The 15,137-nt window shown below is 36.5% G+C and overlaps 1 protein-coding gene across 2 annotated transcripts in view; it reads left to right on the plus strand.

Moving 5' to 3' along the window:
- The first annotated feature begins 7,458 nt into the window (after window positions 1–7,458).
- stk10 (serine/threonine kinase 10) overlaps window positions 7,459–15,137 on the plus strand; it is a 102,631-nt gene continuing 94,952 nt past the window's right edge. The window contains exon 1 of one of the 2 annotated variants that reach the window (XM_079834021.1): window positions 7,459–7,897. In XM_079834021.1, the coding sequence (XP_079690147.1) occupies window positions 7,739–7,897 (159 nt within the window). In that variant the 5' untranslated portion in view covers window positions 7,459–7,738. The remainder of the gene's footprint in view (window positions 7,898–15,137) is intronic. The other variant, XM_079834020.1, reaches the window with a different exon arrangement.

Below are 15,137 nucleotides of genomic sequence, written 5' to 3' on the forward strand. Positions count from 1 at the left end.
GTAGGGCAATATGACCAAAATCTTATATCACGATATGAGTAATTTTATTTCATGATAACGATCATGATATATACAGTACGATCATGTACTGTATATATCACTATATAGTTATGTTTGCTTTAAATAAGGTTATGAATAATTCATAATTCTTATCACCATATCAGCACGGCTGTGATTAAAACGACTTCCTTGTTTACAACCGGTCACTCATGAAGACAGTCTTTGCCACCATCTACGGTTTAATAATAATAACTGTCACTGAAGTCGACTATTGCAATCACTAACGGACCCTTTCTTAATACCAGTGTTAATTTTGACATTAGTCTTTTAACTAAAATGCCATTTAGTTTTAGTCATATTTTAGTCACCTGAATTGTTTTTAGTTTTAGTCTAGTTTTAGTCGACTAAATATCATAAGATTTTAGTCTCCTAAAATCTAATGAGTTTAGTTAAATTGTAATACATTAAGCATTTAAGCATTACATAACCGAACTGACATTTTGACATCATTTTGTTTTTGACATAAAAAATACACGAAACAGAGCTCAATTCACTTTTTTGTTTGTTTTTTAAAAAAACATCTAGGCCTATATAGTTTTTATAACTTTGTATTTCTGTTTTAGTCAGTAGACCATATCAGGTTAAGCTACAGCTTCAAATAAGTTTGTTTATTTTTTTTAATTTCAGTTAACATTTATTTAATTTCAAGTAATGAAGTTGAAGTAAATGGTTTTAGTTAACTAATATAACCCTGATACTTTATTGAATATGTGTCAAGTACTGGTCTTTCCTCCTGACTATGGATTAAATGGGAATTAAATTAAATACAGTTTATTGTGTAAGCAAAAACGAATATGTCATGCGTGACTTTTAATTATAAACAAGCTCGAAATACACCGGGACTCTTATTTTGAAATGTATGCGCCTCTGTTGCAGGAGCTCATTCAAGTTCAGGAGATAAAATATGCATTGTTACAACCGTCTAAAACATATTACTTTATAAACATCGTAAAGTAAACATTGTCATTATTCATCAGCATTAGTTCATAAACAATATCCTGGCATAAATGTGCTCTATTCATTGATTGTGAGCCGCCCCTGAGCGCTGGATTAGGGATGCGTGAGCCGTGTTTTCCAGCGGTTAGATCGTCACGTTCAGATCAAATGTGTGCATCTGTTACACAGGACATCAGGGGCCCGTTTCAATAAGGAGGTTCAACCAACTCTGAGTTTAAACCTGAACTCTGAGTTGACTTACTCTGAGATGGGAAACTCTGAGTTTTGGGTTTCAGAACAGCTGAATTGAGGTAGTTCAATCAACTCTGAGTAGACTGACTCTGAGTTAAGCACATGCACTCCAACTATGAAAAGCCACGATCAATGGAGCTCCGAAATTACGATTCACCATGGCAACAGCACCCAACAAAAAGACGTCCGCATACTTCCGGGTCAATACATAAGTTTAATTCTTGATTATTTTAATTAAGTTTAATTTTCATGGTATCCAAAAGGCAAAAAAAGATTGTGGCAGCAGCTAAAAATGAAAAATAGAAACTTAATTCAATCAGGTAAAGCTTTAAGCATAAAATGTTCATGGGTGTAGGTTTAATGATTTTACAAACATTTGACATATTAAATAAATATCATTCAGTGTCCAATGTGCAGCAGCTTTTCCCACATAGACCCTTTTCACAGACTGTGATGACGGGTCATCAATATCGTAAATCCTGCAACTCTTTTTTTATTTTTTTATGTATGTACATTTATAACACTAATACTTTGTATTATATTACTTTTGCATCAAATTACAAAAAACAAGTGACCGCTTCTGTGAGGGTGTTTCTAATAAAGCGTCTATGGTAGTGATGGTGAAAAGTATCTTTCTCTCTTTTCACTTCCGTTATCAATCTCACTCTATTTTTTCCCTCTTTTTGAAAGTTGTGAAATCACTATTGTTGAGTTTTTCTTTTGCTATTTGAGCAAATGGGGACACAACTATATATTTAATGTATTCTCTCATTCACTGCTATAAAAGTTAACCCAACTATGATGAAACGGAAACTTGAAAAGGGTCTGCTCTTTACACATAATGAAATGTTCTCCACCTGTTATTATATTAATTTAAGTTATTATATTATTTATTAATTAGGGTAATGACATTAAGTATTTGTAGGAAATAAAGATGACCATAAAAATTGTAAATAAATGTATTTAACAGCTGTGGTGGTGGTTATGGCATATTTCTCGTATACTCTAAAAAAAAAAGGTTCTATATGGCACCAAATATGGTTCTTGGCTCGTAATCAGGGGAACCTTTTTTAGTGCTATATAGCACCAATGTTGGTGCTTCAGTGGTTCTTTACTGGTTCTTTGACTAAGGTGCTATATAACACCTCTGAAGAACCACTGAAGAACCAATGAAGCACCAAAATTGGTGCTATATAGCACTAAAAAGGTTCCCCTATGATTACGAGCCAAGAACCATTTTTGGTTCCATATAAAACCTTTTTGTTTTTTAGAGTGTACCATCTGGCAGCATCCTTCCATCCCATACAGTGATCCGTTCTCAGAAAGTGTGATGATGGGAATATGAGTGTTATCTATGTGTCCAACCACTGGAAATCCTAAAGGTAATTCTAATTATTAGGTTACTTCTAGGTTCATCAAGTGAACGTCAGGATCCTGTATAAAAGGACATGCCATTTTTGTCACTTTGACAGTGTCCTTATGATGAAAATATGAGCAGTGAATGAATGTTCCTGCACTGGAAAAATGTATTTTTGTCAAGTGGCAGATAATTAAATTTGTATTAAGTAAACTTTGCTTACTTTAGATTTAAATTAAATGTATAATTTTTTGATATTTGTACTTGAAATACGATCAAAATACTCAGTATGAAAAGCATTTGTGGCGTTTGAATGAATGAATTAAGTATTTAAACACCCCTGGTGCTTTAAAAAAGGGGAGGAGACTGAAAGAAACTCTGGGTTTACCAAAGAAAACCTGCTCCTGACCAGGTTAGGTTCACAGAGTAAGTTACCCTGGTAACTGACTCTGAGTATAAGTTACCTCTCTTTCAGAAACGGGCTTGACTTACCCTGCTTTCTCAGGTTTTACATACCTCCGATTCTGAAACAGAAAACCCAGAGTATCCCTTTTTTCAGGGTTAACATACTCAGAGTTTTCACTTAACCTCCTTTCTGAAACAGGCCCCAGTTCTGACTGGATCTCTTCCCTAATCGTCCCTCCCTAACATTTTCGTCTCGTTTTTATTTGTTGATGAACATGACAGTTGATTTTCGTCATAGTTTTTGTCATCCAACACTAGATTCTATTTAGTTAGTCTCGTTTTCATCAGTGAAAAAAGGTTGTTGACGAAAATTATGACCAAAATGATTCGTCAACGAAATTTACACTGCTTAATACCAAATTTGGCATAATATTTAAATAAAAACCAAACGAATTATATCTCATGTTTAACCACTAGTATCCACATAAGAGCCAGCGGCAAATTCCCGAAGCACTGGCCGAGATGAAGCTGTTCTCTGCGGGTACATGAACACTGAGCGGCCGCTTACGGCCTGGAGCTCGCATCTCTGAAAACTTCTAAACAAATTGTAAAATAGGCGCTATGTTTACATATGAGTCACATATTTGAGGTCTAGATAACTACATTCGCGCCTAAAAAACTCTTAAAACTACATTCCGACAAACACAACAATAAAAATAAAAAATGGTGGGTTTGCTCGACCGCCATGACAGTCGTGCAAGCGGAGTGATACAATTTACCTCGCACAGCTGGTAGCCAATCAGATTCGAGAACCAGAAATAACTGTTTTAAAAAATATATATATATTTTGAAAGTTTTTAACCAAGTAAAACATTCAAATACATCCAGACGTTCACATTATAATCATATTTAAATTTCTAATTTCTTGCATGTTGGCAGTGCTGCGTAGTAACTGATTACATGTAATCTGGATAATCATATTCCAAAAATAAAGTACTTGTAATTAGATTATATTTCATTTTAAAATAGAGTTAGAGTTATAATTTACTTACATACAGCACACTACAACAACATAAAAAACATTAAAAAGAATATCATAACAATTAGCCTACTACATCTATTTAAAATATAGATACAGGTATGAATTATATTTTGTAATGGTTGCTTTTATGGAACTCAATAACGCTTTCCTGATGGCAGAAGTTGATACATTGGGAATAAAACATGGCTTGAATCACTCACTGTTGTCTGTGCTTTCTTGAGAACCAACGACTCATAAATGAATCAAAGTGATGTTCTCATAGCAGTTTTAATAGGACATGCAAGCTGTGATTTTGATTGGACCGAAAGATGCAAGCTTGCATTCCATAATTTAACAAACTGCATGATCCTCTGATTTACAACAAACAACCTAAGTCATCTTAAAAAATACAATTGTTGCTGCAATCAGGTAAATGAACAATCAATGACCACGCCTAGATACTCATAGCCACATTACTGGACTGTAATCACCTAATCTTTTCGGGTTCACTATCATTTACAAAAGGTGGTTTACATTACACACCACTGTGTAACACACAAAAAAGAGAGTACAAATTGTACCTTTTAAGGTACAAATGGCCATCACTGGGGTGGTACCCTTAAGGGTACATTTTGATGTCCTGCAGAGTTTAGCTCCAACCCTACTAAGCCACCACAGTATAAAACTCATGGCTCCCAGCATGCATTGCAGCATTAAGTACGTCACCATTGTTGAGATTCATATGCTGATTCTTGATATCTGTGTACGTCTAAACTTTTCCCCCTAGAATGTGTTTAAATTTCAAAATTCAGAATGTCTGATCTGTGGCAAGAAAGTATTGTTGGTGAATATTATTTATTAACATTTGTAGTCAGTGATGAGTTTAGTCAAACATTTTTCTTCATAACAATTTTCGTTTATGGATTCTTTTGATTTTAACAGATTATGTCTTTTGTTAACACTGTAACAAAAACCACAAACTTACATAAAAAGCCAAGAGTCAAACTGCCCAACTAAAGGAAACACTGATCTCCATAATGGTGACCAAACATTTTCAATAAAACATCAGCAGCTACACCTCTGTTCATTCTCAATAAGAGCTTCTATAGATGTCTTTCATGGTTGCAGTTAAACTCTGCAGGACAGCGATTCTCTAGGACTGAACTTGCCTACCCCTGCTCTAAGTAGAGGGGAACATTTTTTGTTATAATTGTACCCTAAGGACCACTTGTGTACCTTTTAATATACAGGTATAAGTTTTGTTCCCCAAGTGACAAAATTGTACCTCCACTGTACCTTTTTTTCTGAGAATGTAGTAAACGTCAGTGATGCGCGGGTCAATGTATAAACAACCCGCACCCGACCGACGTTTTCAACTAACCCGCCCGCAACTCGGACCGCAAAAAAAAAAGAAGAAAATATTGTACCCGACCCGCTTCCTGACCCGCATTTTTTAAAAGTAGTAAATGCTCATCGTAGCTCATTGGGCCATTGAGAAAATGTTTCAGGCCCTGACGTGGTGCGCTCAGAGGTGCAGCAGCGAGAGCAGGAAGTTCTTGCGGCGGCCCATCATTTTCCATTTCAGCTCCAGATGCATATTATTGATGAACGCGATGTTTATGTTTCGACCCGGCTTGAAGAATTCATCAGCCCACATTTGGAAAACATTTGGAAAAGTGTGAAAGCCCTTAGGAGCGCAAACTGTTATTTTTCTGAATGCTGTATGATATAGCCTAGTGTTATGTAATAGGCTTGATTTATTCATTTATTTCGTTTAATTTTCTTAACAATTAAGATGCTGCATGTGTTTATCCAGTCTAATCGAAGTGTGCGTCTCTCCCCCGACTTTCCCAACAAAAATCCCGCCCCCTCTCAGAAAATACATAAAACTGACTTTAAATGCGTTTAAAAGTAGCCTATTAAAATGGTACAATGGCATTGCTCAGTTCAACGTTTTGGGAAATCGGGCATTTTGTCCCGCGTCAGCATTTATTCAAAAGTTAATAACGCTCAACATTCAAAAGGTAAATAAGGATTTATTGACGATCCGACCGACCGTGACCCGAATATCATTAAAAATATTTTTGGATGACTCGTAACCGCGGGTAACCGCGGGTGGCCGCGGGCACCCGCTCATTTTGGATCAACCCGCGCATCACTGGTAAACGTAGTTACTCAGAAATATCTCTTAATCATTTATTGATTACACATGTTATTCCCACAATGGCAGTACATCATTCATAATTTATTTTTTCTCCCTAATTTTTCTTTTTCATGTATTAAATCTTGCTTTCTAAGAAAGCATATTAGTTATATACATTCAGAAAGTCTTCTGGTTTTGTGAAATCGCACACACGGACCAGCCACTGGTCAGATGAGAGGTATTGCCCACTGGATTTAAAGAAATCATTTCACTTTAGAGAGTTTTTTTCATAAGTGTTTTCTCAACGTTACAACATTGCATATCTAATCAACTCCTAACGAACACATTAATTATGATTTGAATTATGACTCAGTGAGTCATTTAACCATTTTTCTATTATTTAATTAATAGATTTTCATTGAACTCATAAACCCTGACATAATGCAATATCTAATGCACTTCATGTTGTTGATAACAAAGAATGGAGTATATTTTCTTTCTCTTTGTATTTTTATATCAATATGTTAGGAGATTATCCTATTCAAATCAATGTGATAAACGAGTTAGGTCAAAAGTAATCTAAAAGTAATCTGATTATATTGTGTAATGTAACAGATTACATTACTAACATACAATTTTTGTCATGTAATTTGGAATCAGTGACGGACTACAATTTGTAAGTAATTTGTTTGTCTCGTGACAATTTTCTTTCAAATATTTCAATAAATATTTACATCTTTTATAGGAATAATATTACAAAATTGATTAGCCTAAAGTTGTTCCCCTTGACAGTTCACTTTAAAACTTTAAAATTTCATAAGAATACATAAGTATTTATGAATGGCATTTTTAAGTATTTTCAAATAACTTTACATATAAGAGATATATCATCATCTTAGTGTAGGCCTATATTTCACAAACATATCTTATGTTGCAATCTGTAAAAATCTGTATTTGTAACGTTTTAAATGTTTATTCCTGTTTTGTATTCAATATATTCTATATAAAGTGTGGTGTAGGCCTTTTCTATTCCAAAAAAGTACCACAGATTAACCACAAGGTGGAGGTTGTGTGCAGGAGTTGTTGTTTTTCTAACTTCATATTTTATCCCATATTTTTTTCTGTGCGTCTTGACTACATTATTACAATTCCATTAAAACATGAATTAAGTTAATCAAACACATTCAAATCACTTGTTGCTCATATGGGCTACTTTATGATGAACTTTAAAAACTCCAGTTCCCATAGTTCTGTGCAGTGGGCGTGGCTCTGTCCCACACACACACACACACACACGCAACATCAGTGAGTGAACAGGTGAACACGAGTGTTTCACTCGCTTCAGACGGCGAATGTTTTCTCATGGATGGAGTGGAATAAGTCTATTACATTATTTTATCTTTTTTAAGTGATGAAGATGTCTATATTTCCCGTGGAGTGGATGGTTTTTAGCCCAGGCGCTTTTGTTTTTTTTCTAAAGTAAACGAACTCTTCATCTACATCATTTTTTTTAGTTTTTTTTTTTTTTAGCATTTGAGGCTCCTGCCTGTATTTATTTTTTAAAATGGCTTTTGCCAAATTCAGCAAGATGATCCGATTTCCTGCAATTGACATCAAGAAGAAAACCAAGCAATATGAGCACGTTCATCGGGATGTAAATCCAAGCGACATGTGGGAAATTATCGGGGAATTGGGCGACGGTGCTTTCGGAAAAGTTTATAAGGTGAGTTAATAAACCTGTTAGACAGCGAAACGAAACTGCAACGTGTACTATGGTAAAGGTTTCGTTCATGAATATTACCGTCGTCATGTTGACGTCGCTTTGTAACCTTCCATTCTATACTGATTTACAATAATTAATATTCATGAGCCTGGCCTTTACCAGATTCGCTGATTGGCCAGCTAACTAGCGCACCCACTTACCAGTAGCGGTCTTTCAGCCAATCAGTGAGGCATGTTTGCGGTACGTCAGTTTTTTCTAATTAATATTCAGAGAACAAGCCTTCGGCATAGTAGGGTTTTGAAAAGTTCTCGTAATTGGCAACCTGTTGTGCTTATCATATATTTAAACATATTTAAACACTCTTATTTACATCTATTGTTGCACTTTTTATTCATATACAAAGCAAATTATCAACGATCTTTTCTATCATAAAACTCTTGATTTACACACACACACACGCACACACACACACACACACACACACACACACACTCACACTCACACTCACACTCACACTCACACACACACACAGAGAAAAAGGGTGTCAAAAATTGTACCTTTAGAGGTACAACAGCTTGTCGTTGTACCCTTAAAATTACATGTTTGTACCTTTTTTACTCCTAAAAGATGCATTTAGAGTACAAATACTTACCTTAAGGTACTATTATGAAGCTTTTTGTGGTAAAAAATGTACAAAGATGTCCTTTTAAAGGTACTGCCCCAGCTGTTGTACCCCTAAAGGTAACATTTTGACACCCTTTTTCACTGTATGTATGTATTTGAGCGACTTTATTTGCTTTTACCAACATTGTGTTTATTTGAATTGTGAAAAGAACCAGGATGGTGTATATTTCAACTCAGTATTTCATTTTCATGTTCTGACATGTGTTGTGATGTAATGCGTCCCTTTAGGGTGTTACTACCCTCAGTAAAATCATCTGGACTATCTGATCAGATATGCGAGGATAACTCAATTACTGCTCCGGATAATGGCACTCACTCTTCAGGCACAGAGACACCCTGAGAGGTCACATGCGTTCAGCCTCGGGCCCTCAGGGGTCACCCGGAGTCACAGTGTAGGAAGATGCTGGAATGTGCGGCAGTTTCGATAGGCGGAGAGGAACCCTCGTGTAGGAAATGCTGAATTTGCCTTTTGTCCCCAACAGCGTTGTGGACTTTGGGCGTTTCAAACGGCCCATGACTTCACTTTAACCCTCTTACCCCTGACGAACGGGTCGACCGGGGTTAAATACAACCTCAGTAAAGACAGATCCAGTAATACTGCAATGAGGCAGTTCATAATACATGCCCATAATATGTGTGACGGATAAGTGTAAAGGTTAGCTTTAAGTGTAGCAGCCCAAAAAGTTTCTCTATAATGGTCTTTGTTTAGGTAACAATTAATCATGATCATGAAATCTCAAATCAGAGACTGTCATCAAACTCCTACACCTTCCACTTTTGCCTGGACATGCTGAAACACGCGGCTCTATGAAACTATGAACACGTACAGGGGATTTTGCACCTTTACACTGACAGCGAGAGGGATGTGGTGAAGTAAAGCGAGAACGGTCTCATTATAATCAACAAAACTATCTATACTGCAGGGCTCGACATTAACGCTTGTCCAGGACAAGTGGATTTTTTGAAGGGGCAAGTGAAAAACAATTTTACTTGCCCGACGGACAAGTATCCTGGTTAAAACGTCAAAACAAAAAATAACTAGGGAATCACCAAAGTGCAATATTGATTCTACATTCAGTGTAAGTGGAGATCGATAGTGAATAATATAAAACGAACTGACGTCAACAAGGTTGAGCTGTTGAGGCTCTCGCAGCCTCATGAGGAGAAAATCGAAAACAAATGAGCGCCGCTCATACAAAGAAACTCAGTTAACATACACAGTTAAAATTGTGCAGTTTTTATATTTATTAAAAATGATACAGTTAAGCAACATCACACTAACAAGAGTGTTGTTTTCCTGAATACCATCACGACTGAAAATGACGCCAGTTCCATAAACAATTATTTAACATTAAGTCACTTACATTTTAGATGCAATATGGACTGTTTTTGTTCTATTTCAGCAGCGAAAATAGTTCCAAACAAATATCACAGCAGAACCGTAACGCATCTCACAGCAACAGTGTGTGTTACTGAATGATTCAGCGTTTTAAGGAATCGTTTGAATCAAAGATTCAATGGCCTATTCGTAAACGACCGCCAAATTCCTGAATGAATCAGCCGTTTAACTGAATCGACTCAATGAATCGCTCATTAAGACGGTCACATGCTGCCACCTACTGGTGGTTTAGTTTCATCTTTCCAACATTTCTTGTTTGTATATTCAAAAATATTTAAAATAATCTCATAACATTATTTAATGCAGTTGTAATTTTTCAGTGGAAATTATTTAATTTGATTGGTAACAGCCTATAGTGTGTTATTCTAATTTAATTTATAGATCAAATTTAAGAATATAAAAGGAAAGCTGAAGCATATCCTATATTTAATAAGATTATGGAAAAATGGCCTTTTATAAAAAGGTACAAATATGACATATATGCATATTTAAGTATGTCAAAGCTGATTGAACACTGGAGAGAATATTGCTTGAGAATAGATTATATTTACAAAAAAGATCCGGACAAGCAAATGTTTTACTCAGACAAGTGAATGACAGATTTACTTGTCCGAAGGACAAGCGTGTGAACCGGCTTAATGTCGATCCCTGTATACTGTTACATTAGGCACGGGCCGGTATGATAACCTTGAGTAAAAATATCTTGAGCGATTACAGCTCTAAAATGTGTTATTTTAAAATGTCTGGGTAAAAAACACCTTTTTTCTCCATTGAACACAGTATATTGATTTTTAAGCAACATATAGGATATTTGGAACAGTAGTAAACATGTATGTCGGGTTAAATAATTAAATAAAATAATTAAATTCTTCATAATTAAATAAAAATAACATAAAACAAATACAGTCATTTAAGTGAGTCTAAACCTGTTGCTCAAATAATTTTTAAAGACAAAAAAGAAGTTTAAAGGCACAATATGTAAGATTTTTGGATTAAAACATCCAGAAACCACTAGAACAGTGTTATATATTTTGTTGACTTGTGTACTTACATTATCCCAGATGCTTCCAGAGAAATAAGCGTTTTTAACCCGGACACCGACCGTCAATGACATCATACCCGCGTTACCGTCGGTTTCCGGCAACACCAACACCATTCATGGCAACACCAAAGACGCTTTGATGTGTTTTATTAGACAGTGAGCAATCGCGAATCGTGCAAGTTGAAAAATCTGAACTTTGGCGGATATTCGTGCCGTGTTAACCAATCAGGAGCTTGCTCTAGTAGTGACAACAATGAGGAGAAAATCATATGTGGATACCCAGAGCTGTACGATACATCTTCATACTTTACAGAAACATTTTTAACAGTTTTATATATTGTGGCTTTAATAAGAGTTGTAATGAAAATATTAAAAAGTATTAATGGAGTTAAGGTATATATATCTTTTTTATTTTACAGAACATCAGTAAAATTACAACAGTAACATTTATGGATGTCTTTTACTTCTTGCTTTCAAACGTTAAATCATTGAGCATTTATTTTGGTGGAAAACCATAGGGAGATCCAGGAAGACATTTCTCTTTGAAAATAGATTTATAAATTACACTCACACAACTGTCACAAAGACACATCACATTCTCACATCCACGCATTTTCAAGATTCATAAAAAAGTTACTGGGAAATGACCATTGACCAAAATATAGAATTCTGTACCAGTATCTCTCATACAAAAGTAATGCTTGTGGACTATTCTGAATAACTAGTAACATACAGCTGCTCTTATACACAAATAAATAATAGAGTCTAATGGTGCGTTCACACCGGACACGATTCGCGCGAGTGATTTACATGTTAAGTCAATGCAGAGACGCGAAATGGCATTCTGCGGCGCGATTCGTGCAATTGAGGCGGCGCGAAGGACGCGAATTGAGCGTTTTGAACGCGCGATTCACGCGAATCGCTCAAGTTGAAAAATCTGAACTTTGGCGGATATTCGCGCCGCGTTAACCAATCAGGAGCTTGCTCTAGTAGTGACAACAATGAGGAGAAAATCTGTATATCTGGTTCAGACAATATGATTATCACTGTGATAACATTAAATGACATGAAACACAACCCAGTCTCTTTTTGTTAAATGCAAGTTTATGTATGATCAATAATACAAAGGTATAATAAGCTATACATGAAATAAAGCGAACAATTTAGTCAAACATTTAAAGTCAGTGCTAGTAGGCTAACGTTACAACTGTAACGTACAGTTATAGCCTAAAAATATAAAGTAATGAAACTTCTCTTTGCCTTCAGTCTAAACGATTTGCCAGGGAACAAATTATAGATCCATGAGACCAAAGATCGGCCGTTACAAGACGAATTATAGCTGCTGATCCACTGGAGCTCACAACTCCAGATAAAATGTTCAAATAGGCACTCTTTATTTAAATAAACCACATATTTGAGCTTTAAACAACTACATTATCGACTGAAAAAGTCTTAAAACTACGTTTTGTCACATTAAAAGTAGATTTTAACAAAAAAAAGACGTGTAAACACAGCCCATGTCAGCCATTTCTCAACGAGACGAGCCGCTGGCAGAAGCCCTGCCCATGACGCAAATTTGCGTCTGTTGTGAAGTAGGGCTGTCAAAATTGCTCAAAAATGACGTTCGAATATTCCCTCTAAAAAAAGCACGAATATTCGAACTATTCGAACATCTGGTTGCGCATTTTATCAATGACGCGCATTACGTCAATAACAGGACAAATGAATACAAAGACACATAACTACTTGTATAGGTAGTCTATTTAAGTTTAAACATATTTGACAACGTATAACCTACACAAAAACAAGTAAATCACTAATGGCTAAAGACCGCAGACCTCACTCTCTCTCGCCCTCATGCTCTCTGCGCATAACGGTTTAAATAAACACACACACATTTTGAGACTGATCAAGAGTTTTGTGCAAGCAATTTAAGGTCGCGACTCTTGTCCCGAATATAGCCGGCTTCATTCAGTGATTGAAACAAATATTAATATAAGTTTTACAGCATATTATAATTGAACGCTCCGAGCGAGCTGTGCTGTGGTAAACATGGAACTTTTCCTTGACATGAAACGGTAAATAATCAAACCAGTGGAAGCAGTGCATTTATCCTTCATTCATGCAATATCTATTCAGTCAGTACCTCGTTTCCATTGCTTGACAGAACTCCCTGAAGCCCCATCCACGACACTGATCGCTCTCATGTCCTTACAAATGAACAAAATTAATTTCTCCGTTATGGCCTCTTGTCGTGTTGCAGACAGAGAGCTTGTGGCGGGCGATGCAAAGTAAGGGTGGTCCAGTTTGCACATACAAATTAGTTGCTTATATTTACAAAACGAGCCTACAAAAGCATAAAAAAGCCCGTTTAATAAAGAAAAGTTCACGAAACTAAGTGAAAACTCACTAAAGTGTTTAGTGAAATTAGGAAACATTTAGATATCATACATTGAGTTGTATAAGTTAAAGTTACATTTCTACATACATTTTGTTCTCATGTCACAAGTAATATCAAGGTTTATTTTGATCTGTTTTACATGATTCTTTTGTAGTGTGGTTTTCGGTGAAGTGTACTAAAATAAATATCGTCACCTGTGTCCATTAGCCCACTTCTTCTCGACGCTTTTCCTGATAGTTTATAGAACAATTACTCCGAGTCGCCATCTGTCGTTTCAAAGAAAAGCACAACGGCGAGCGTGTCAAGTATAAACGCCTCGTCCGTTTGGGGAGGAGCGCGTGCAGTCAGCGTGGGCTCGCGCTCTGGAGACAGGCCAAAGTACACAAGGCTTCAGGCGCGCTAGCGCCCACTCGCAAAGCAGACAGCCACGCCTCTACTACCGCGGGCGTCTTTTTCCCCACATTTTTTTATTTATTCGAATATTAATTTTCACCTTCGAAATTCGTTTTTTCAAAACTATTCGAATATATATTCGAATTTAGAATATTCGTTGACAGCCCTATTGTGAAGTGAATGTCACGCGCGAATTTCACGCGCAATTGAAGCGAGTAAACTCAAAATGTTCAAGCGTCCACCTTCACGCGATTAGCGCGAATTGCGTCCGGTGTGAACGCCACATAAGACTTGTGAGTCAAAACTAAATCCTGAGCACAGACACATTTTTGCTGTATACCACAATCGAAAACAGCTTTTATGAAATGAACATCTGATTCTGAACACTAAATTAACATCCGCAGAGAATACGGACGCAAATCCTTGACCATCAAATTTGCCATAGAGTTTGTGGTTTTCTGGTTGGCAGAAACTAACGTTACCGGTACAACCGAGCGTTGGAAACGTGTAATACGGTTTCTCATGTTTGTCGTGTTAAAATAAAAATATTTTAGTTTAGTCTGACACAACTTGCATATAGTGTGGCTCTTGTCCAGGTCATTTTCCCCTTCATCTTCATAGAAGTGCTTCCATACGCTAGCTTTTAATGCAGAGGGTGCATTCTCGCTCTAATTCTTTAAATACTACAAAGTGGATGGATTCAGAAATGAGCAGGGCCGTCAAAGTCAATGTCAAAATGATTGAGATGGCATATCAAAACAATGAAGATGGGCTAATTCTAGTCAGAATATGAGTCTGATTCTGCTCCGTTGGGCTGTGATTATGGGGCGTGTTTCAACCAAACCAGGAAAGACCTCAATTGGATAGACCTACAACCAATCAGAGCAACGGAGCGACGCATAACGTTAGTTGTCAACAGAACTCAACTGCACACACACTGGAAGAAGAAGATTAGTGTAAACGATCTTTGCCGGTGTTGTAAAAGAGTTTAAGGAGACACAGAGTACTGACCAACACCACGATCATCATTTTTAATAGAAATAGGAAAGATGAACGCATATACGAACAAGTTCTCCATTTAGGATTAGAACGAATTCAACCCAAACGCTCTTTGGTGACGTTTCTGTTGATCATCTGTCCATCATCGTATAAAGCCCGCCCTGACAATTTAATTGGTCCGAACAGCTCCTGTTTGAGCATAGTTGCTCCAAAACGGATCAAGTCCAGACCGAACTTCCCGACCTCAGATGTTGTGGACGGGCTAAGTTCGACTGGCATCCAGGCTAGTACTTCTCTGCACAGGAGAATAAACATGTCGATC

The sequence above is a fragment of the Gobio gobio genome (genome assembly GCF_949357685.1).
Source record: "Gobio gobio genome assembly, chromosome: 14".
Lineage (NCBI taxonomy): Eukaryota > Metazoa > Chordata > Actinopteri > Cypriniformes > Gobionidae > Gobio > Gobio gobio.